Here is a 23,980-nt window from a genome sequence, read left to right on the forward strand (position 1 = left end):
TTCTCTATGACCTTAGCATAATTATCAGCTGTGTTGATGACTCGCTTTTTGAAGAATAGATCTAAATTTTGAGCAAACGCAGCAGTGTTCCTGTGTTGCAGGCTGAAATCACAGACATCACATCATAGAAATACCTTAGCATTTTATTTGACGATTACCGGGTAAGGAGGTTATCGGTGGGGAGAAGAGAATGCTCTTAGATGGACATTTTCAGCCGTGATTGCTGGTAAAAAGACTCCATTTGCACTTGGAAGTTCCCAGAAATCCTGCTGCTCTGACAGTGAGCAGAATGCTGGAGCTGAATCAACAGTTAGCGCTTGCCATTTATAATACTATGAGCAGTTGCTGTGATATTTGCCTCATTTCCCTGTTCTTTGTACATGCATATGAGAAGTTACACAATATCTGTCTTGTTTTTTAGGAGTGCAGGAACTCGCATGAGCTTTTAGTGACAGAACTCCAAATGGGGTTCATATGTTTTTCAATTTCTTTTTAAACTAAAGACACACTAACATTGTTATGTAAGCAAAGAAGTTGACCACAGTTCACATAGTAGAGGAGGACTTCCTCTCTTTTGCCTGTGACCAAACACGTTCTTAGACATTGAACTGCTTTGGATTATTTCTTGATTAATTTATGATAGTTAAAGCAAGTGAGTCACCACATTTTCTGTGGTCCAGGTGTCCATGTTTTGAATTTCACTCATTTATCTGGTGCTTTCGGTATGAATGGAAATTGACTGCAGGTCTTGCAGGTGGTGCCATGGTGATGTTCCAAGAGCTTAATAATGTCTTTTTCTCGTAGCTCCAGCGTGTGCTGATGGTTTTTGTAATCTGTGTCTCATCAGAGGCGAGCCCGCCTGGCACGCTTGGCCTCTTTGTCAGCTGACTTTAATCAATGTGTTCTAATGATTAGACATTATCATGCACTTCTTTAGCTCATGAAAACTTTCTTGACTAATATTAGCCTTTCCTCTCTCTTTCTCTCCTCCAGTTGAAGTGGAAGTGTAAAAAAGATGATGAGACAAATGGAGGCTACTCTGATGACATTCTGTTTAAACTTCTACAAAAGGTATGCATCCTGAAAAGAGAATAAGTAATGCCACAGTGCTGCAAAGTTATTGATTTATACTGCAAAACAGTTGCTTTTAGAACTATTTAAAAAAGATTACAACACAATAAAATTATTTAGGTTTGGCATTATACAGTATTGCCTTAAATAACGACTCTTTTTGTATTACAAATGAGTGTTAAATGAATGCAAAAATTCCCATGAATTTATGAGGTATTTATTTGACTAGGTTAGCCAAATGCAATAATTTTCCTCTCTAAAGGGTCTGCAAATTAAATTTCCTGGGGAAAAAATACACTGCTGAATTTTTAGGTTTGCTCACTTCCAAAGAAATGCCTCTAAATCCAGAAAAAAAATACATCACATAAGTCACAAGTTATAAATTGATCCCCAAGAAAAACTTAAGTTGGTACTTGATGGAGAAAGCCTTGTAGGAAAGCACAATGGTAAGATGTTTCTTGAAGTCAATAATTCAATTCAGTTTTATTTATACGGCACCAAATCACAATAGCAGTCACCTCAAGTCATTTTATATTAGGTAAAGACCGTACAGTAATATAAATAGTATTATAAATATCTATATGTGATGTTTTTCTTATCAATATTTTTTTCTCAAATGATTACAGAATTACTTGTAATGAAACTTATGAAGTCATTAGTAGTTAAGGTTAAAGGAATGTTTGGTTCAACAGAGCCTGGCTACATGCTGAAGACGAACCAAATCGTTCTTATTTTCTTCAATCAGTGATCAATAGTAAGATGTCCTAGCTTTGTGTGTGAAGAAGACCAAACACATGAAGAGATTGGAACAGATTTTCTATAGGATTGAGGTCTGGAGACTGGCTAGGCTACTCCATAATCATAATGGTCTTCTTCTTTAGTTACTCCTTTGTTACCTTGGTGATGTGTTTTGGGTCACTGTCGTGCTGGAAGACCCATCCTTGACTCATGTTAACTGTTCTGGCTGAGAGAAGGAGGTTCTCATCTGGGATTTTGTGGTACATGTCCATTGTCCTCTCAATGTGATGAAAACACAAAAAAACCCAGCCCCACAGCATTTTTCTACCTCTGTGCTTGACTGTGGGGATGGCGTTCTTTGGGTCATACTCAGCATCACTTTGCCTCCAAACACGGCAGGGTGAGCTGATGCCAAAGAGCTTTCTCCCAAACCTTCTCTGAATCTTTTAGATCTTCACTGGCAAACTTGCAACAGACCTATACGTGTGCCTTCATTAGCACAAGGACCTTGTTGACACTTCGAGATTACAGTTCATTGTGATGTAGTGTTATAACAAAAATGTTCTTGGTGATTTGTGGTCCCAACTGCCTCCAGATCATTAACAAGCTCCACCTGTGCAGTATGTGTGTGTGTGTATATGTATATGTATATGTATGTATATATATATATATATATATATATATATATATATATATATATATATATATATATATATATATATATATATATATATATATATAATGTGTATATGTATATATGCATTTGATTGCATGGTAAAAAACCTACCTGCAGAGTCCAGCCTTATTTGAGGTTTGCATGACATCACTGTTGTAGATTGTTTTGTTCCTCCCCTTAAATAAGGCCCATTAAGTTTTGTTGCAGTGAAAGTGCTGAGGGCAATGTTGTAGTGCCCTTTTAAAGCCATGCACACCATTGTTTGTGCCCCTCTCACCAAGTGATTAAGCAGTGCCGAGGGAGGCATTAGGAAATGTGCTCTTCTCATGCAACCTAGTACCACCTTATGCTGTGATCCGTCACAGGGGCTTTTGGCGTGGCATAGGTTGGCCTGAAATGAGGATAGGGCAAGTGTCAGTGACGTCAAGCTGGCTGGAAAAAGGCATTTCAATTTCTCTTCTGCACGCATGCAGTCAATATGCTCCCAAGCAGGAGGGAGTAAAAAAAAAAAAACCTCTGGAAAAAAGTGTTGCTTCTTTTAAATGCTTGAGCAAAGGGAATATATTCTAAGAAAATCCTGTTTAAGATGGCAAGCTCCAATGAGTGACAGTTAATGGTTTGGGCAAGTAGAAATAGCCACTGCTGTGTGGGAACGAGTTTGATTGTGTGTATACGTGCATGTGGGCGTGTATGGACTTGTGTACTTTGGCTGGTTGAAGTAATACATCTTTGTTTCAAAAATATGTTACGATATTTATATTTCATGAAACAGAGGCCTTTGGAGAGTCTCCTTTGTCACTGTTGGCTTGCTTCAGAGTGTCCTTAGTAAGCATTAGCATTCTTGGACTTTCCCGTTCCCAGAAAGCTACATTTTTTCAGAATGAGATTCTTAAAGGCCTCTTTCCTTGTACTCTCTGTTCCCAAGCCTCACTTTAGTTAGGAAGAAGTAAATGGCATTGAGTTTTTTTTACTTGATCCACCTGAGCTACGAGGAATTTAAAAAGCCCTTTGTGCTCCTCCATTGTGTTTATAGTCTCCCCCTTCTTTTCTCACCGTGTCTTTCTTAAAGAGGTTGGTCTTTGCTTTGCTGCACTTTTAGGCCAACTTTTGCACTCTTTTGGGATCAAATGAGCTCAACAACAGAAATCAGTGCAGTTGGATATGAAACACATCTCCTGTCAGCTTTAAAGCTGACAGGAGATGTAGATGTTGTTACTGTTCAAAGAATAACTGGCTCAGGCTCAAACATACGAACAATATCACGAGGTCTAATAACAAACACATATTGAACGCTAACTTCTCAGGAAGTCTTTTATATTCACCAGTGTTTTGAAGTTTTGTGCCTGTGTGTGGTTTTTTATGGTTATGGATTGTGCTGTGAAAAGCAATATTAATTTGAATGTTCACAATCATTCCTCTACCTCAATATGACTTTGTCCCCCCCCCCACTTTTTTTTTTTTTTACTTCTAGTATGGCGATGTTTTGAATGTGATCATGTCGAGTAAGAAGAAAGGAAGTGCTGTTGCAGAATTTGCAACTGTGAGAGCTGCTGTAAGTACCTTAACTCCTGAATAAAAACCTCAGAAACCGTTTTCTTCAACATTCATTTGCCTCAAAATTCCAGGTCACCCGATGAGTTTGATTATCACTCAGAGTGATAGCTGTCATAGACTTCCGTGCCTGGGGACGGTCTGTGTGAGTGAAACTGATATTTTAGTCATTCTGTACCGCAGAAGTCCCGATGCTGATGGAAACCATTGGACGGACGGAACTGAGCCATCTTATTGTTCCCCACTGTCTGGTTCCTCAGGCTCTTTGTCATCATGATGTACTTTTTTTGTTGTTGTGGTTTCCTTACCGCAACATGTGTTTCGCCTGCAGAAAATATGCCTGCCAGTCTACTGGGATCTAGGTACAGGTTCTGTTGTCTCACCCTGCCCATCTTCATGCCCCAGCTCCGGTGTTGGCCCACCTTTATTTAGGTGTTATGTGAACTGAACAAATACCTAGGTCCCACTCTGTACAAGGAGAAAGTGTTTTCGCCTTAATAATACTGGTAGATGACTCATTTGAATACCCACTCTCACATTTTGTTTTTTGTTTTTTTTAGGAGCTGGCTGTAAAGAATGAAAGTGGCGTAGCTGCAAATCCCCTGAAGATTTCCTGGCTTGAAGGACAGCCTGAGGTTTTTGCCGCAGCTTCTCATTCTGGGCAGTTCATGCCTTCACAGGTACCGGTATAACATTAAAATGCGCTGTTGTAATTCCCCTCCTCTCTCATAAAGCGTGTCAGCCCCATGTTATAAAATCCTCCGGCTACATTGCTTCCAGCACAAATACTCTTGCCTAAACACTGCCCCACAAAGAGAGGTATGTAAACGTTCAGAGCTTTTATTTTCGTATCAGTGGTGCAGATATTTCCCCGGTGCTTGCACTCCCATTCGTCTGACCTAGAACAATGTGTTTGGTTAAATGGTCCTCGGTTTATTTGTGGTGAGGTGCTGGCCCGGCACTGGCCCAGAGCCCCTCGTTGGCTGATCATTAATGGAAATGACCTGGCAGACCCCAGGATTGCTGCATTTCGTGTAGCAGTATGCAATAATGGTAGTCTGGCACGTGAGAAAGTAAAAATGGATATTTTGGTGCCAAGTGATTACATTTTTTCTTCTTTTTATTAATTACTTTTAGATTTTGGCCTTTTTCATTAAGTCAAAAACCTTCTGATCATCTTAATATAACATTTTTTTTTTAATTTGAAGAATTAACCACCTATGGACCACAGTTTGCTACATAAAACTGCTGAACTGGGTTTCACCTCTCATGCTAGTGTGGGGTCTACGACCCCCTACACAGCGTTAGTATCTGTGACTGAGTCTGCACACTGGGACTTGTCACACTAATCTCTTTAAATGTTATTATGGTAAACCGGTTTGCATTGCAGATATTCAAAGATGATTGCTTTAGCCTTTTTTCTTCTGTAACTCTGACTGGAAACATTACTATGCTAGAATTATTTTCAAATTAGCCTTCACTGAGAATACTTCTTGCTAAAGAGGTCCAACATGACATAATAGATAAACCATGGCAGATATTAGCGGTGTTGATCCACACCTATCCACGGGTCAGTGGATGTGAATGTTCTTTTCAGATTCTTATCTGGGATCTACAAATCTGATCCCTCTCCTGTAGCCGACCCCTTCATTGTGTCCCAACATTATCCAGCTGCAATCACATATGAGCAAAGTGAGGACTTGGTTCTTTAACCTCATCAATCTAAACACAGCTCACAGAGTCAGCGTCTCGCCACAGGGAGCTCAGATACACGGATGACTTCACCCTTAACTTTAGTTCCATCTCTGCTGGGCTTAATAAATGAATTTGAGGCCAGTATGAGGAGCCTAATGGAGTAAAGGGAGGGGCAAATTCCCCAAGAAGACCCCCTCAGGGTACAGAGACTTTGATCTATCTCATGGTGTGTTAAATTTTTAACTTCTCTCACAGAGAGGAGTGTTGATCTTTTGGCTCTGTTTTTGTTGTAGATATGACATGATTTATAACTGGACCTACTGCATTCACCCAGTTTTTCTCACCATGGATATTAATTTCAAAATAGGGGAGGGCCGTGTCTTTCGCACCATGTGGAATTGCTCCCCACGCTCTTGGCTAAATTCAGACCCTTCATTTGGGAAAAGAATCCAGTTTCTTTTCCTGATCGTCCACTTTTGCGTGTGTACCCGTTAACATTACTGATATGACAAATACGTCGTAGTGACAGGCTGAAAAATGGAGAGGTCGAGAAAACGAACCTTTAAATTTTCCCAGAAGTCCAAATGTTTCTTTTAGTACATGGTTCAAAATCTCAGTGAATGCTAAAAGAACCTATTATCCATTGCTAAACATTTCAGTGCAGTCCTATCCGAGAGCGGCAAATAGTTGCATCTGAAAAAGGGATTTCACATGGATAGTTTATCTTAACAAACTCTCGGATGTGGAATCCCCATCTATCTGTCTGCTTTGTTTTTGCCAGACCTGACGTTCATGCCTCCAGAGATATGATGCCATCATTAATCATTGTGTCTTGATTCATGGTTTATTGCTCAGTTTAGCATACCGTATTATTTAAAACGATTCTATTGTAAGGGTTTTAAATTTGAGCCTTCTATGCCTGCTTCTTCCATCAAGAGCCAGGGAATCATTGCAGGGTTGTCACGGCATAAACCAGATGCAGTAGATCAGCTATTCTGGGATTGTTTTTCCAGCCTGCTGGTTTGCTAGTGCTTTAAAAGTGCGTTATCACCTAAAATAGTCCTTGTGTCTGGAAGAGATGCATTGGATGTGGCCTTGCTGTTGGCATATTCAGTGCTGGCCTGAAACCTGCTCTTAATGGAGATGATAGCTGTTTAGGAACAGCTTTCTGTTTATTGCAATGACCAGACTTAAAAGCTGAATATTTCTTTTTTTTTTCCTTTGGTTTTGTTCTATTTCACATTTTTGTTAGTAGCAAAAGTAAAAAGGAAACGAGCAGTGAAAATACATGAGACTGAAGGATGATTGGCCACTCACGAAACGGAGGATGGGAGATGTTTTAAAAAAAGATGTGCTGGTTTAGAATACATAGAAATCTATGCCTAAATGCATTTAGCTCATCATGCATATCATGAGAGGGAAGAGCTGTTTTCAATTTGCTTGATCCTCTTTGCAGCTTGATAATATTTTCTGTCTTGATACACGATACCGACAGCATAAACAAAAAAAACTGTTGGTTTTATGAAATCCCCTTTCATGTGTAAATACAAAAAAACAAACCAGACCAAAACAAAGACATGTAGCATTAGATTTCACTGGGAAGCACAATTACAGGCGCAGCACTCTTGTCCTATTTGCCAATACAGTATTTTTAATGTTTAAGTTGGTAGCCGACAAAAAACACAGCTCGTACGAGCTGCTTTAGAGGAATGACAAGATTTTTTTTTTGTATTCTGCATGACAGCAAGTTTAGATTTTAAAACGGAGGGAAGTGATGCCAGATGTGATTGGGATACTTCACAGTTTGGCCAGTTTTTTGCAGAGCAGACAAGATAATTTGTCTTCCATCACAGACTCTTTCATCTCGCATTCACAGGACTTTCACACAGATGACAGACTGATAGAAAACCAAGGACACATGCATGCAGGAAAAATAAGATGCCAAGTATTATTTCTGATTTCTCTGATATTGCACAATTCTTCTTTCTCTTGTGAATAGATAAGGTTTTGATTGCTTAGGGAGTTATTGCATCGAGCAGGGCAACACAGTCAACACAGTGTAAATCTCTGTCAGTGAATAGCTCATTCTCCTGCTTATCCTGAAGTTTACTAACGGACTCTGGTTAGCTATTGATAGCCACCTCTTTGTGCTTTAGCTGTGCTTCAAAGTCCACTTTACTCCAGTGCAGCATTCATGCCTCTACTGTGCATGAAATTCTGCCGTGCGTGTCTAATTTTGGCCACCTCTACATAATATTATTGTGTTGCGGAGTCCTATATAAGCTGTAGTTTCTCTAGAAAAAATGATACAAACACATAAAACAATGTGTAAAATAAAGAAAAAAGCAATCTCTTCATACGAGTATTTGATGTTTTTATTTGCTTTGCACAAAAAATACATAAAAACTATTTTTTCTTCAGAAGGAAAAAAACATTCACAATGTGTTATTGGCAGAAGTCTACAAGAAACGGATATATAAATGTTCCCACAAACAGTGCTGTTTCTGTTTTGGACTGTTTGCATAGAATTCAAAATTTATTGCTTGAAGAACTTATTTTGGTTTCTAGATTTTGTACCATGACCCGTGGCGCTCTTAGGAATTTGACTTCTTCTGGGTTTTGTGCCACATCCCATCCCGATAACTCCCCAACAAAGCCGGAGTGAGGCTCGTCTCGACGTCTCCTCTGTAGGTTTGAGGAAAACGTATGGACGAGTGTTTCACGCGTGTTTCACGTGTGCTTCCCTTTGCTCGTGTGCCAGTGTGTGAGATACAGCATGCATTTTTGCGTGTTGGGTGTATTTGGGTAGAAGGTAGTGTTTAAAGCCTCATCAGAACTTTTGCTACAGTAATGATGTTTCTGGTCCTCCTTCTCCCTCAACACCCCCTGCATATGTGGAAGTATCAAGTTACCCTTTACCACTTTTCTTCTCGTGCACTGCTCACCAGAGCATTGAACGCTGATTTGCAGCTAAGAAAACAGCCTGCTTTGGCTTCTTTTTTTTTTTCATTTTTCTTCTGAGGTCTTGGACCTGTGGCCTGGCTTGGTCGGTAGCCCAAACTGCCACCACTGGCTGGCTTTTATTGGAAGCAGGACTAAGTGTTTGTTTTCACTGCCTTGTTGGGAATGAGAGATGGGGGGTACCTTGGTCTACCATTGAGTGGGGCCTCTCAGATGCGTGCGGAGTAAAATTTGCCCTCTGCACACAACAGATTGGCAAGCACGCCAAGGCATCGCAGCTCCAAGGACCTTGGATTCCAGTCGTTGCGTTTCTTTTCTTAAACACAACAATCTTAAGTCTTAACAGCCGTCGTCAGTGCCGTGATGTGTGGTTTGAAGAATTAAAATAGCTAAGGGGAAATGTGAAAAGGTTGAAAATGTCAAGCTCTTAGTTTAACATGAGACAAAGTTTAATTATTAACTTAAACACTGGATCTGCCTCTGCAAAGGGTGATTGCTTGGAGAACATTAACTTTGTTTATGTGCCCCCTTTTCAAACAGAATCACGCATACTTTTTAGTAAACGCTGTGGATCACAGTGCTCTAGGAGCATATCCTGTGCCTTTACAAAGTGTACAGTGTTCATCTGTGGTTTATTATTCATTGTTTGAGATTCTGCATTCCAAAAAAGCAGATATCTTTAGATTTATCCGAACATAATGAACAAAACAATATCCAAATGTGATGATTTCGTCTCCGATCAGGATTCTGGACAAGATGAGGCCCTTATTGCTCTCTATATTCCAAACCTTTAGTAAAGCCTCTCCGAGACATTTGGCTAATCTCTGGTTTATTTGTGCAGTTTGTCCATCACCTGAAGGACATCGTCAAGGATCGAAGGACCCAGGTCGAGGCTGAATGAAAAGCCACTGTCCTCATCCTTTTGTTGTCCCGTAGTTTTGTCACAGGTCTCATTAAAGTCTTCATCCCCATCTGAACCTGTGCTGCCCCATCTGGAGCTATGAGTCTGATTGGAAGAAGTATTATTCCCTCTTTGGTACCCATCCTCTTTTTCAGCATCTACATTTCCTTTCTCGCTGTCCAGCAGGGGCAGAGAACTGCATTTCTTCCTTTTCTGGGAGTTATTGTGCTGGTGGTCCACAGACAAGTCAGGGGTCTTTTTGCTCTCAGTCTCGTCCAGATTCAGACGAGGCGGCTTTGGAGGCGGTGAGCAGGCCAGAAAGACGTTCTGCTCACTTCGGGAACTTTGTAAAAGCAGGTTGTGACTCAGCTTTAGAAAAGACAGATCTCCAAAGCTGTCGGCATTGTTTCCAATATGAGTGATGTGGCGGAAATCGGCGAGCGGTAGGCTGATCATGTTGACAGACAGAACCTCCTTCCTCTTGGAATTCCTGCTGGACCAGCGTCCAGAGGCTGGATTTCTGTGCAGCGATGCTCGGAGTGGCATCCTAGCAGATCTGGTTGAGATTTGCTTAAATGTTTCAGTTTAATCTTTTTTGTTTTTAATGTATCCTCAAAAGTCTTTGTAGTCTCTTTCTTCTTTGTTCAATTTGTTAGGAAGTTTTGATAATTAAAAGCATAACTCCATCTGCAACGAAACACAAAAAGAGAGTATTAACATTTTAACAAATAACAGTTTGATACCACATTTCCCGCAGCAGCATGTCATCCAGGTTCTCTCTTATTCATGCTAGAACATGAAGGAGATCTGTGCTTGTGTTTGTCGTGTTTTTCAAAACCAGATGTAAGGATTTGACTGTGTCTGTTAGCTTTTTTTAAATTCACATCCATTGTGCAGCGATTGCACCTGCTAGCCTTGATTTTCATTTAATGAAATGCAGCAATTATTTGGCAGCGCAGGGATGTTCAAACAATGCTTTGAACCTTTCATTTACAAATATTTACTTTTCAAATCCCCTCTTTTCCGATAAATGCAGGTGTGGTCTGCTGCACGTCTTCCAGAGGAAGTCTTCTAGTCCATTTAAGACTTCCAGTAAGAGAGTCAACAAAATAAATAAGAAAAAATGCCAGAGTGGTAATTGTTATCCTGTATGCGGTGCATTGTCTTCACTTTCTCACAACCTCTGTCAGAAATTATGATAATAACTTCACTTTAGAGCACATGTTTATAATTTCCTCAGAAGTCTAAATAACTGGGATACAATTACTTTATTTTGCTGTGGTGTGAGAGGTATGCCCCGAGTCTGGATTTGAAAGTTATTTAAGATAAAATCAAATACAGCTATTCCATAAACAGCATCGCACTCTAGGCATTATCTTAGAGGATCAATCTGTTTTTAATGTCTTTTGGAGGATAATATAATCTTGAAATTTCATTTCCACCAACAAAACCTAAAACCTCTTGGTCACAATGACTCGAAAAAACAAAACAAGAAAGCGTTTTCACTTTCCGTGACCAGTAATGATTTTAGTGAGCGAGACAGAACTCAGTTCATCAACGCAGGCACGCCGATTAGATAATCTCCTCTGTGTCTGTGATTTTTAAGCCTCCCAACAGCTTTGCCCACAGTTAGATCTGTGTTCGTGACTTGAAACACTCACTCTGTAAATTTGTAAACCACTTCGGCAAACAGGTTTTGTTGGCCTGTAAAGGTTTTATCGGCACTTTAGTAGCAGCGGGAGATTGGAGCGCGCGGACTCGACTGCATTCCTTTCCAGACATGTCAGTTTGGCCAAGGAGGAGTCGTTGGGATTTTAGCCATGAGTATCGTGTTCAGGAAACACTTCGTGGCCAAGTTAAAAACTAAAGAAGCTCATTAAAACACATTGGCCAAGAAACACGTTTTAAATGATGGTTCCGAACGCTCCATTAATTACACATCTCAAAGACTGATAAGGACTCAGTCTGCTGAAAACTTTAACCACAATTAAAATAACTGATGTTAAGATCTTTTTCCTGCCGTGCAGTTACTTTAGTGAGAACTATAACAATAATTAGACAAAAAAAGAAAAGATGTTAGTTTTTACCTGTCTTGCTGGGAAAATCAAGGATAATTGAATCCCACACACACGCACACCCGTCTCTGCCAGGAAGCTAGGCTGTGTGTACCTGCACACTCTCACAAACCTTCCTTTGACATGACGGGGCTTGTCAGCTGTTACAGACAAGATCTCATTGAACCACCTCGAGACACAGAAACAATGTGAGCTACAACAGTCTTTTCCTCATCGTAGAAGAAAAGCTAAAGAAAGTATTTATGTACCATTTCTTACCCTTCTCTGCTTCAACGAGTGTTTTAGATAATCCTTGCAGAAAGATCTTTTTGTGTCTGGCTGATGAAAGTTATCTTCCCCTAAGTGATAAGCCAGGTGAGGTCAAAGTATAAGATTGTTAAGAGATCCAGGTATTTCTTAGTTGACATCTGAAGTCATCCCACCTCCAGTCAGGAGATTATATCATCCTGTTTGCGGAGTGAGTTGGCCTTTTAGTCGTAGGTGTTACAGTAAGTCCTGCTGGTTGATTGGCTGCACCCATCACCTGCGGGTGAGTCGGCACAAAGCACGAGCTCCCGGTTTAATTCCCATGACATTGAGAAAGGCAGAAACTGCCGTGCACGACTTATTCTTAAAGCCGAATGGTGTGACTGAGAGAAAGGAAAGGGGCGACGTATAGTTTGAAGTTTGAAGAGGTTGGTCATGTACAACTGATTGTGTTTTAATAAGAGTGTGTGAGACTGTTATAGATTGTGTGCTTATCTGGGGAAAAAAGAGGAAGTCCTAGTAAGTGAGAAACCGGTCAGCCCTAATCTCTGTCTTATTGTCCCTCTATTCTGCTGATTTCCTGATTTCCTGTCTGTTGTTGAGTTGAGCCCACTCCAAAGACTCTTCTGCCTGAGTGGAGGCCTGTAGCTATTCTGTGTAATCAAAGCTCAGTATCCCACACAGACATGTATGAGCAGGCACGCTGGATTTCACAAGAGGGATCACTTGCTGCATTTCTAATTCTCACGCCTCCAGCGTGTTGTCTTTGCTATGGAATGCTATAGTAATGGATGTGTCAGAGCAGAAAACGTTTGTGCGCTCGCTGGAACGTGTTTGCGTAAAAAGGTTTAAAGCCTCAAAGTTTCAGTAACACTCACTGCTACGCACTTTGATTGTGAGCCTTTTTTTGGGACTATTATCTTCTGAACAGTTGCATCTACCTGCGTGGTGATGTTTTAAAGATAACATATTTCATAATGCTGAAATATTGCCATGTGTTGGAGAAAGCTGTAGATCTGTGTGCAGTATTTGTTTGTTTTTGCCTTCCTCCCCAACCCTAAACATGCCGGGCGTGAAGGACAAATCGTATTTTTTAAGCGCTCCTTTGAAATCGATCCAATAAACAACATACGTCCCGCCCTCATCCTCTCTGCTGCTCTGCAACTCAGGACCAGAACAGTCTGCAAGAGCAGACACAATTACTCACGCAAATGAAATTATCATAACATTTACCCAAGGCCAAAACAGAACATTTTTGAACATCCCTCTTCTGAGAAACCCCCTCCTTCTTCCACCTACAACCACAAAACTGCTTTCATGCTAGAAGACAATCAGGGTGAAGAGCTAGTGTTATCTGTGGTATTTGGGTATGACCTCACAAGACCTGCTGTCTGACCAAGGTTGGGCTCAGTTTGTTAGCGGTGCTCTCATGCTATGTAGCCTCTGGGCTTATGCGTTTAGCCCGAACTGGATTTCTGCATAAGCCTCTTTTCTAAGGCCTGACCATAGTGGGCAATGTGGTTTGATGCAGCTATGCCGGGCCTGAAATCTGGGATGCTGCATGTTTTTGTTGTTGCAGGATAAAAAGTGTTTCCAGATATTGCTTTGACTGGCGCAACGATTCCAAACTGAGGCTTTGGTGGATATTCTTCTGGCTCTTTGTTGTATGTACTTCAGCTTCCGCTGATCAAGGCCCTCAGACAGCCAGCATTTAGAATAGATTTACTGCAAGATTTGGCTTATTCTTTTATATGAAAAAGCTTTTTTGTTTTATTGGCAAATACTGGACATTGGGCTGTGATCAAATTCAGCGTGCAATACATCAATGAATTAACCAGATTATTTAGCTTGTAAGACTTGTTAAAGTAGTCATTCCCACCTGTCTGTATTTTGTATAAACAGTTTCTAGTAGTTTTCCTTTTATCATTTCTGGTGGGAATGTTTAAATATGCATTTGTCATCATCTTCAGCATTGTTGTCGCTGTTCGTCTGCAAAGTTATGACTCAGTGATTAGCCGTCTGAAGGTTTTCCAACAGAAACTTGGCTGTGGGATTGCTAAGAGGAAGTGCAGACACTCGCTTGCATGATTCCAACATGACAGAGATCTGACACCGAAGCCCAGGTGTTACTTTACTGAATACCAAGCGCACACTCACCAACACATATGACGTAGCTAACAGTAGCTTCTAATCAACACAACAAAGTCACGTCAGGTCCAACACAGTAAGCGGATGGCTTGGCTGGGTAAAAACAAATATTCTCTGATGAGGTAATGCACTGCGGTGCCAAATGTCACAACACAATAAAACAGCTGGATTATTTACATTTTGAGGTTTTACACCAAAGTTTGTCAGTCAGCGACAGAGACATTTAATGTTTTTGAGTTTTTCATTTGTGCGTGTGTCTGTCCCGGTATCATGATTGTCAAAGTCAAACGTGCTCAGAAAAATTGAAAAATAAAGTGAGTAGAATTTGGTCATCCAAGGTCACTGAGGCCTGATATTCTTCCCATTCTTGCAAACACAATATTTCAGGAGCACCACGAGGGAATTTCATCATAATCAGAATCTTTTACTGTCGTTATGCCAAAAACACAGAAAAATCATATGCTCTGCTATTCAGTGCAAGGAAAGCAATCTAACTATTCCCAAAAAATATAAACCATTTTAAAAGTGTTTCTGTTAACTGATACATGATAAACAACATAATATGTACGTGTATGTGTGCTCGAGTCATTATTAATAGCACAATTTTAAAATTTAAGGCAGTGCAACCTCATAAAAAGTTATTTGTTTGGGGTTTTTTTGGCCATAAAGGAATAATTTTTACATTCATTATTACATAGTTTGCAGAAATATCTGATTGGTGGCATTTTATGTCTCAAGTCAAAGGTCAGCTTCACTATAACATAATGCTTTATGACACTTTTTTGCATATACCAACTCGGGAGCAGAAAATTTCACATTTGGTCAGACACAAAATTGCCTATTAACCTTTATTGCCCTAAAAAGCAGCCTCGCCTCTGTCAGTGCGCCCCAGGGTGGCTGTGGCTGCAATGTAGCTGCCATCACCAGTGTGTGAATGTGTGTGTGAATGGGTGGATGACTGGATGTGTAAAGCGCTTTGGGGTCCTTAGGGACTAGTAAAGCGCTATATAAATACAGGTCATTTACCATAAAAAAAATTGTTGGACCTACACTACATACTGTATTACTTTATGAATATGGGCACACTGGGATGCATTCTGCAGTTTGATTGGTTAGTGGAAGCTTACACTCACAATGTGATAATGTAGGTTTGACTCGTGGCACTATTCTACATTCAAAAATGACCCGAGGATGTTTAACATATAGTATGGTGCTGCATTGTCTTTCATTCAGTTTCCTTTAACTCATTACCAGATCTTTTAATAAGGGAAAGCTATATTAGCATTACTATTATCATATTATGTAGTTTATGGTTGCAGTTTTGTGCTTTAAATAGTACTTTGCATTCTTTGTTACACAGAATATTGAAGACAAAATTGTTATGGATTTTTTGTGTAGTTATTGCAGGATTTATTCCAAAGAATTTCAAAACCCATAAATTTGGAGGTATCAGTAAAATCTGAGGAATGTTATTTCTCCTGACACTGACTGATTAGTAATTATTGAATGATGGCTGTGCGTTTTAGATTAAACTGTAGATTTGTAGAGTTAATGTAAACAATACATACTGAGATCAGTTTTACTGGTTTTGCTTACTTTACACATTAATTAGTGTAGATAAGGAACACATGCACAAACAAAGTAAACAGAAATCTGCAATTGTTGTGCCATTTTCTTTCTTTTTTTTTTCCTTGTGTAATACCTCGGCTCATTTTTTGACATCTCCAAGGTTCAGATGGTGTTCTTGCAGTGCCCTGGCCTCCTTTGTTTTAATAGCAAATCTGTTGCAATCAGAGGGCTTTTCCAGGAAGGCTGGAATGTGAAAGACATAATTTTGCTTTTACAACAATGTATTCTTGGATATTACAGAAACCAAACCCCCACATTTCCCTATTCAAGGATCCCTGAGCTCATCCATCATAAAGAGAAATGCCAGGGCACCAGGAGTTCAGGTCTTTGCTGCCATTTCTCTTTTCACTGTTTATATCCTTTACTTTTACAGATTCCAAAGGCACTTTTCTGACTCCACCCTGCACGCTTCTATTCTGTTGAATACTGTGTATACCCATGAGCGTAGTTATATAGCTTATATGGGGTGTTTGAGTACAGCAAAGCTAATATGATTGAGCTGATGAGCTAATATAATTACAACTTTAGCATTTTAGCTTTCGTTGTATTTTTTTAAGTCCCAGAAATGATTTAGATGACAGACTGGAATTATTATCAAACATTATGAAACTTCGTTAGCTACCTGCATCCATATACTGGAAGGATGCAATGCACAAATACACATGCTCGCTAATTAGTGCTGATTAGCAGATTAAAAATATAGTCACCAAAACTGAGCCACACAGGTCTTGTATGGTCTCTGCCATAGCAGGCAGTAATAATTATTTGATAATTTCATTAAAAAAAAATGGCATAAACACCACAAACATAGTTGAGAAATCCAGTTCAGTGACTTCAGTTAGCTTAGGTGAGCAGGGTCGTGTCCAGGATTTGTTTTGTAAATGGGGTGGCACAGGCGAATCAAGAACAAAAAGGTTTATTACTTAAAACGTGGTGCTGCACAGTGTCCAAAATACAGTAGAAAAAAGAGAGTATCCCAAGTTAGAAATACTTCAAATACAAGTATATTAAATTTGTACTTTAGTAAAGTACTTGAGTAAATCTACTTAGTTACATTTCTTATGGCTCTCTCAATACTCTCATGCAAAGATGTTGGACATTGTAAGACTGGCAGTACACTATGCCAATGACATTGGTATTGGGGGGCACCAGCATCCTGGTGCCACCCCATGCCCTGTTCTGGATACGCCCCTGCAGATGAGACCTGGTAGACAGCTCCTGTAGCTGTCAGTATACCTGGCAATGTGGAAATCAAAGCCGTACCCTTAATTTTAAGCCTCAACAGTATCCAAATGGACAAGTTATATAAAAAAACCAAAACAAAAAACACCCACAATACAGTTATGAAAGGTTCAACATTTGTCTTTCCATCATTATCGAGCAACAAACGTATTATTTATTTTCCTGTTCCAGGCCGCAAACATGTTTTTTAAAGCTATTACGTTGAACTCTATTGAAGCTGACTTGGTGTTGGTACCAGTCATTCCAGCAGCTATGTTTTTTTTTTTTTTGCAGTTTAATTTGGCTGCTTTGATCAGACGTACATTTTCTGTCAAATAAAGGAAGTTTGTGCATTGCATGAGAGGGGCTAAAAACAGGAAGTACATTTGGGTCTCGACCTCTGTGGTTTGTTTGTTCTTTACTTGCAAAAGCGGTGTAGTAGAACAAACCTTTGGGGTTTTATGTCTGCTGACTTCTGTAATGAATGTTGATTAATCCGCTACCATTTAGAAAGCTTAGGTCTGCACGAGAATTTCACCTCGGCTCCAGTGATGCATCTGCAGTAAGGCTGCCTCTTTGTTTGTGTTAGCATGAGCGCTTGGGTACCTTCACATACACACACACGCCCAAACGATCTCTATACTGGTATTTGCCTTTCATAAATCACAGCTCGGTGACACACACACAAATACAGAAACACACACTACGCCACCACACGCCCGCCAGTTAAATAGTTCCTTGATTAACTTCACCGCAGTGGATCAGAGCACACATTTTAGCTGGGACCACAGAGCAGGCTTGTTAAAAAACCCATTCTTAAGCTTTGGAGGACTTTAAAGTCACCTCGGCACTGCAACCGTCTAGTTGAAGACATGTGATGCTTTATGGTGTTAATGAGTGATCCATTTATCAAATTTGAATTGGTGAGCCGTCAAGTTGCAAGGTTAAAAGCTGTTAAGCGTGAAATGGCAAGATTTTAACGGAAGCTGTTTTGAATAGATGTAGTTTCACTTTACTCGTGTCCGCGCTTGTCTGTCTCTATTAAATGTACAAACACCTTTTCAATCACTTGTCCTCACACGCTCGGCGATCTGACAACTTGTGCTGCGGCCACCTGCGCTCCTGCCATGCCTCCTGCCGTGTGTGGGAAGGACTTTTAAGAGCGTGTGTGTGCTGCTTGACTCACAGCACTTGTGGTGATCATGATGTCATTACTGGCCTGGGGTCAGGCTGGGGTGTGCTTTTTCGAGGCCTCGCCATGCGCTGATGTCACGTAGCTAATCCTCAGCTTGTTTATATGTATGCATGTGCGTGTGTGGTTGTGTGTTTTACTACTATTCCACCTCAGCGGTGGCCTTGAACCCTCCTGTCTTGGCTTTGTGCAGTGGCCCATTGTTTGTGTTTTGTGGTTTCCCGCTCACCCCGGATCTTGGCGTTAAGGCACCAAACACCCACCCGCCCCTACACACACACTTGCAGACACACACAGACCTAGACATGCACATATGTACCCACCAAGTGTTTAGTTACAGAGTGATGCACTGGCTAAATATGTATATTGTAAGTTAACACCCAAGGCAAGGAAACTTCCCTCATTCTGAGAAGAAATGCGTCACACTGCCCATAAAGCACCTGTTAATGCACAGAATTCCCCTACATCATTAGTGTCGTGCAGTCTGCCCATGATGCCATAATCATGCTGGGCTGAGAAAAAGGCAGACCAGTTCTAAAAGTTTTCCTGGTGCACTTCAGCATTGTGCCCAGTAGGGGGCGTAGCAGAGTATGGTTAGATTTGCTGTATAGGCAGGAGGATTTCCACAGCTTCTTGTATATTTGCTTGTGTTTTGTTTAATTTTAAGTTACAAGAGTTGTTTATTTACCTAATAGTGTTCGCGTGATATTTCATAGTTACGTGTCAGACGGGGGCTTGAGCTCACGTTATTGGAATGATAATAGCAGCTTTCCTCAATCCAGGGGTGGCGTAGGGGGGAGTGAGGGTAACGTCCAATTTCTCTTTTTTTCTTCTTCCTCCACACTAGACCCTCTTTCTCCCCAGCACACGGATGCTGGAGTCCCTATGATATTTTCCAGATGCCTTAGCGAGTGCATCGACAAAACTTACCACTCATCAGATCACTCCCCGTCCTTAATGCACACGTTCACTCTCTCCTGCAGCTCACTGTCTTGTTAAAGAGACACTTCCTTGGCCCAGCAGACTTCCTTGATATAATCTGTTCAAAGAATGGCTTTCTTTGTGTACACGTGGTCTTCCTTCCTAATCAGTGATGGGATGATGGTCTCCATGAGTGCCTATGTTTGTGTTGCACATACAGTATAAGCACAATCCTGGTGAATTTTAAATTGAAGTTGTCAGATTAAAAATTTTTCTTAAAGTGTTTTCTCGTTTCATCACAGTCTGTTTCTTGTGTTTCGATCTTGGTTGACCGGTGTGTGGCATTGGTCATTGCACAGATGTTTGTGTGTGTGTGTGTGTGTGGGTGTGCAAGCCCTTTTGGGCTGTGTTCCACCCTGCTTGATTAGCCATTAGCCAGTGGCTGCCCTCTCTGATTTCCCCCCACAGTATGATAATCCGTCGCCATCATCATCCAAGCCAAAGCCCTGCCAGCAACTGCCAGGCCCAATTCCAGCCCACATTTTAGGTTTAATGACCTAAGGCAGTGGAATTACCCCATCACAGTTTCTCTGTGGGCTGCTGTCTCATGCATGTTCACCATGTCGTCATGCAAATGTTAACTGAGATGAGAGCATGTGTCCAAATCTGCCTCTCTGCGCCGCACTCAAAGGCCTGGTTGTGAAAGCAAACAGAAACTGGACATTGACTGCATTTTGGTTTTTTTGCGTGTGTGTGTGTGTGTCTGTGGTCAGCTTTGAATGAGCAACATGATGTTGCGTGTCTAACACAGTCATCTTTCCTCCACTGGAGGCTTTCTGTGTAGAGTTTACATGTTGTCGCCACGTACTCCAGCTTCCTAGGACATGCATGTTAGGTTAAGTGGTGATTCTAAATTGACCCTAATTGGTGTGAATCTGAGTGAATCTGATTGTGACTTGTTCTCTCTCTCTGTCTTTTTTCCTTGTGTTAGACTAACAAACTGTACCTCTCTTCTCGCCCATGTAACAGCTAGGATAGGGTCCAGCCGTCCCGCAGCCCTGAATTAGCCAAACGTTGGATGGCTGCCTTGAAGGACTGTTGTCATGATCTAAAAATCCAAGATGTTTGGCTTTTCTTACGACTCTGTCGCAGGATCACAGGATCGCTCCACAGATTTTACACTTCAAGTTCAGCTTACTTGTGAGGAGGACTGCACAGACATTTTTTTGTAGCTTTATACGTTTTTTTGACAATTCTGAGAAATAGAACTCTCAGTGATACAATCAGGATTATCACTGTTTAAGCTTGGACACCATACATTTATAACGGGAATGCTGCTCACTGATGAAAACGCTGCTGCTTATAAATAAAATTAAAGGGTTTTTGTGGCTTGAACCTTAAGTAGAACTAAAAGTTGATCTGTCATGAAATCTGATAGAAACTACTCTGTTGAATTGATTTTCTAAATCAACTGATTGTCTGGTCTATAAATAAATCTTCTTATGAATCTTGTTTTTGTAAGTCCTACTAGTCTGTGTAGCTCTGTTTCACATTATGATAATATCCACTTTTTTGTTATCACCCCTTTAGGCTTCCCTGTCCAATGAGCGTGACTACGAAAGCATTGTGATGATGAGGATGAGACAGGCCGCCGAACGTCAGAAACTCATAGAACAAATGCAGAGGGAAGACGAGGAGGAAGCTGCCACGTCGTAGCACCACAGGACTCAGCTCGTTACCAGCACTGTGAGAAATATTAGATGTAATCCTGCATCAGGCTTTAGTTTCATAAAGCCTCTTATTTGTTTTTATTATTTTTTTGTATGTAATGTGATGTGTGGCAAAATAAACAATTTTCATAAACAAACAAAAAACAGTTTTTGTGTCATGGCCTTTCCTGAGAAGAGATGTGAGAACCAGCAGGGTTTGATGCACAGCTGGGTAGTGCCAGATAGTAGATACAAATTTGGAGATTTAAAATGATTTAGACTGGAATGCATCTTATGACTATGTAATTGCACTATGGTGTGTGCATTACAGGCCTCTGGGGATTGATTACTGGTCTATTGGTCTAAGCATCACTAAGTACTAATACATTTCTAGGTATTTTTTTTGACAGAAAGTCTTTATTTATAGTGTTGTAATATTTTATTATCCTTTTCTTTATCCAGGTGAAAGTCTAATTAAGATTTAAATCTCATTTCCTAGAGAGAGCAGGCCATCATGGCAACAAAAGTTACAACAAATACAACACAAGTTCAAACCAAATACAACATTTCATAGAAACAAGTGAGCACAAAATATGCAACAGCAGCTCATAAAAACAGTCACACTGACTAAAAGAGTTATTCTCTCTGTCCTCTCCCTCCTTCCTGGAAACAGGGGCGGCATATTTAAAAGCTTTTTTCCCAGTTGTCTTCTGATTTTTGTTACAGTCATTTGTATGACATTGTGAGAGCGAGGCTATATTGGATGTGGCTTTTACACATATAAACACACAGATAAGAGGGAACCAGCCCAAGGAGAGATTTATAGATAAAAACCAACCAATGAGAAAGTGGAGATCTACAGAGATGGTCAGGATTTCAAGAGCCAGTAATAAAACGTAAAACACAATGGTAGACAGTATCTAAGCTTTTTAGATAGTGGGCAGGTGCATTCATAAAAAGCAGGTCACCACAATCCAATAAAGGTAAAAAAAAAAAAGTTGCATAAAACAAGTGTTTCATTTACTTGGAGAGAGAAACAACTGATTTTTTTTAAAAGGTAACATAATTTCAACTTGGACACAAGCCTTTCAATGTGAGTTTAAAATGACAAATTCTGATCTATAATGATACTTAGATACTTATAAGATGTGACCATTTCTATTTAGGTCCATTAAATGGTTTTAATCTCAGGAAACGTTAATAACAACTAACATGAAGTTGGATTTCTCTGCATTTAAAACGAACTTAGGTTGAGTTAAACGGAACTGAACAAAATCAAAGCCATACTGCAGAAATTTAAGGAGTTGTGCTGCTGATGGAGATGAAGAATAGATAACTGTATCATCTGCAAAAAGATGAAATTGAATGTTTGATAAATTTTCAGAAAGGTTATTTATATAAAGAGAAAAAAGTAATGGCCCTAATATGGAGCCCTGAGGAACTCCTTTGGATACTGGGCAAAAAGAGGGAGAACACCCAGCAACGTGGACACATTGTGTTCTAGCTGACAAGTAATTTGAAGACCAACTTACAACATTTACAGACAGACCAAAAATCTTTAGTCTGTTTACTAAAATGACTCGGTCAACTGTGTCGAAGGCCTTCGACAAGTCAAGAAAAAGAGCAGCGCAGTAGTATTTGCAGTCCATTGCATCATTAATGTCGTTCAACAGTTTAATAGCAGCGGTAATGGTGCTGTGTTGTTTTCTGAATCCTGACTGCTGTTGGTAAAGAACCGAATTTTGTCCAAAAATTCTTTTACTTGTTCACTAATAAAGTTTTCTAGAACTTTTGCTAGAACACACAATTTAGATATGGACCTGTAGTTATTAACATCTGAAGGATCACCTTTTAACAATGGGAAACCATAGGCAGATTTCCATATTGCAGGGATCTCATTGTTCAAAAGGCTGAGATTAAAAATATAAGTTAGTGGTTCTGCTATAAAATCTGCAACCAACTTAAGAAAATAAGGATCAAGCTGATCTGGCCCTGCAGGTTTATTTGGATTCAACAGATTTAAGGTCCTCTGGTCTTCAAAGAAATTTGGAAGAGAAAAGCTGAAGGATTGGTCCAAAGATTCAGTTTGAGTGGTAAAAGAGAGAGCCTCCTGTTTATTAGGCAGTTTTAAATATGGATGTAAAGATTCAAATAAAGACCTGGAAGAAACAAAAGACTCATTAAAGCAGTTTAGAATTTCACATTTTTCCGTCTTTTACAAAAAAAGCTGGCATCTCATTGGTAGTTTTGTCCCTATAAGAACATGTTATATTTTTTTTTTAGGATCGTTAAGATGTTCAGTAGTTTTTGAAAGATAAAATTCTGATTTGGCTTTTAATGAAGAAGGCTGAACGATTTCTTAGCTGTCTAAAAATCAGCCAATCTGCCTCAGATTTAAAATCTCTGGCATTCATTTAGGGCCAATTTCATTAAAATCTAAAGTGGACAGTTTGTCACTAAGTGAATTTAAAGCCTCAATAATAGCTGAGGGGGGTCTCTAACAACCTACAATAGGAATAAAATGGTCCTTAAAAAGTTGGAGCTTAAATGCAGGAAAGAAAGAAAGAAACGGTTTAGTAAAAGATTAAAAGATACTGAAGAATAACATGGAATTAGTCTTTTACATAAATTGCAACACTAACACAATGAAAAAAAAAATTGTAGCCCGTTATTGCAACGTCTTTGCCAGTAATTGCTATTGTTAGCCAAGTTTCAGATAATGTAAGAATATCAGTATCCAATGCGTTCACCCAAATTTTTCACTAAGTCCAGTTTAGGAAGAAGATTAGTGACATTTAAATGAATAATACCAAGTCCCAATCTAGCTTTAAATCACAAGGAACATTTAAACATTTGTAATCTGGACCAGGATTAGGCCGTATATATTTCCAGATAAAAGCAGCAAAAGAACAACGAAGCCTTTTTTTAGAAGTATCACAGACTGATTTCTCTTATTGCTCAGTCTCTTTGGGAGGTGAGAGCACAGGGAAATAAACCAGTCATATGGAATAAATAAATGAATTAAATGAGACAGACTGAGATCTGCACTGATGTTCCCTATGAGAGGACTAGAAAATGAGGTTTATCTTGCTCTCCAGACTGTTGTTGTGCCTCACGTGGACAGAGAGCCCAAAGAGATTGGCCTTGCTACACCACACATAATCAAAGTTGCATAATGCTGTAATTTGCATCTGTCAACCATTGTCTGGTTCAGTGTGACTACTCACTGCCTCATTATTCAAGCCA

The 23,980-nt window shown here is 40.0% G+C and overlaps 2 protein-coding genes across 5 annotated transcripts in view; one reads left to right on the forward strand and one right to left on the reverse strand.

Annotated features, from left to right (window-relative positions):
• The window catches only part of dnajc17 (DnaJ (Hsp40) homolog, subfamily C, member 17), a 35,090-nt gene extending 14,189 nt beyond the window's left edge, over positions 1-20,901 (forward strand). The window contains exons 8-11 of one of the 2 annotated variants that reach the window (XM_082515393.1): positions 994-1,071; positions 3,957-4,037; positions 4,597-4,716; positions 20,616-20,901. In XM_082515393.1, coding sequence (XP_082371519.1) covers positions 994-1,071; positions 3,957-4,037; positions 4,597-4,716; positions 20,616-20,741 — 405 coding nt within the window. In that variant the 3' untranslated portion in view covers positions 20,742-20,901. Of the gene's footprint in view, positions 1-993; positions 1,072-3,956; positions 4,038-4,596; positions 4,717-20,054; positions 20,578-20,615 lie in introns of those variants that run through there. The other variant, XM_082515394.1, reaches the window with a different exon arrangement.
• On the reverse strand, positions 8,089-20,048 carry LOC309695035 (cdc42 effector protein 3). Of its 3 annotated transcripts, XM_082515395.1 has the most exons (3): positions 11,927-20,048; positions 11,681-11,837; positions 8,089-10,280 (listed from the first exon to the last, which is right to left on the reverse strand). In XM_082515395.1, exon 3 carries the CDS (start codon positions 10,137-10,139, stop codon positions 9,522-9,524), a length of 618 nt encoding a protein of 205 aa, XP_082371521.1. In that variant the 5' UTR covers positions 10,140-10,280; positions 11,681-11,837; positions 11,927-20,048; the 3' UTR covers positions 8,089-9,521. The 3 variants fall into 3 exon arrangements, with proteins under 3 accessions (XP_082371521.1, XP_082371523.1, XP_082371522.1); XM_082515397.1 differs by lacking the exon at positions 11,681-11,837; XM_082515396.1 differs by lacking the exon at positions 11,927-20,048 and having other exon boundaries at positions 11,681-11,920.
• Positions 20,902-23,980: the final 3,079 nt, after the last annotated feature.

The sequence above is a fragment of the Aulonocara stuartgranti genome (genome assembly GCF_965226115.1).
Source record: "Aulonocara stuartgranti genome assembly, chromosome: 19".
Lineage (NCBI taxonomy): Eukaryota > Metazoa > Chordata > Actinopteri > Cichliformes > Cichlidae > Aulonocara > Aulonocara stuartgranti.

Bases quoted from the DNA above. Each gene is read 5' to 3' on its own strand.
- LOC309695035 (XM_082515397.1), bottom strand. From the start codon at position 10,139: ATGCCACTCCGAGCATCGCTGCACAGAAATCCAGCCTCTGGACGCTGG.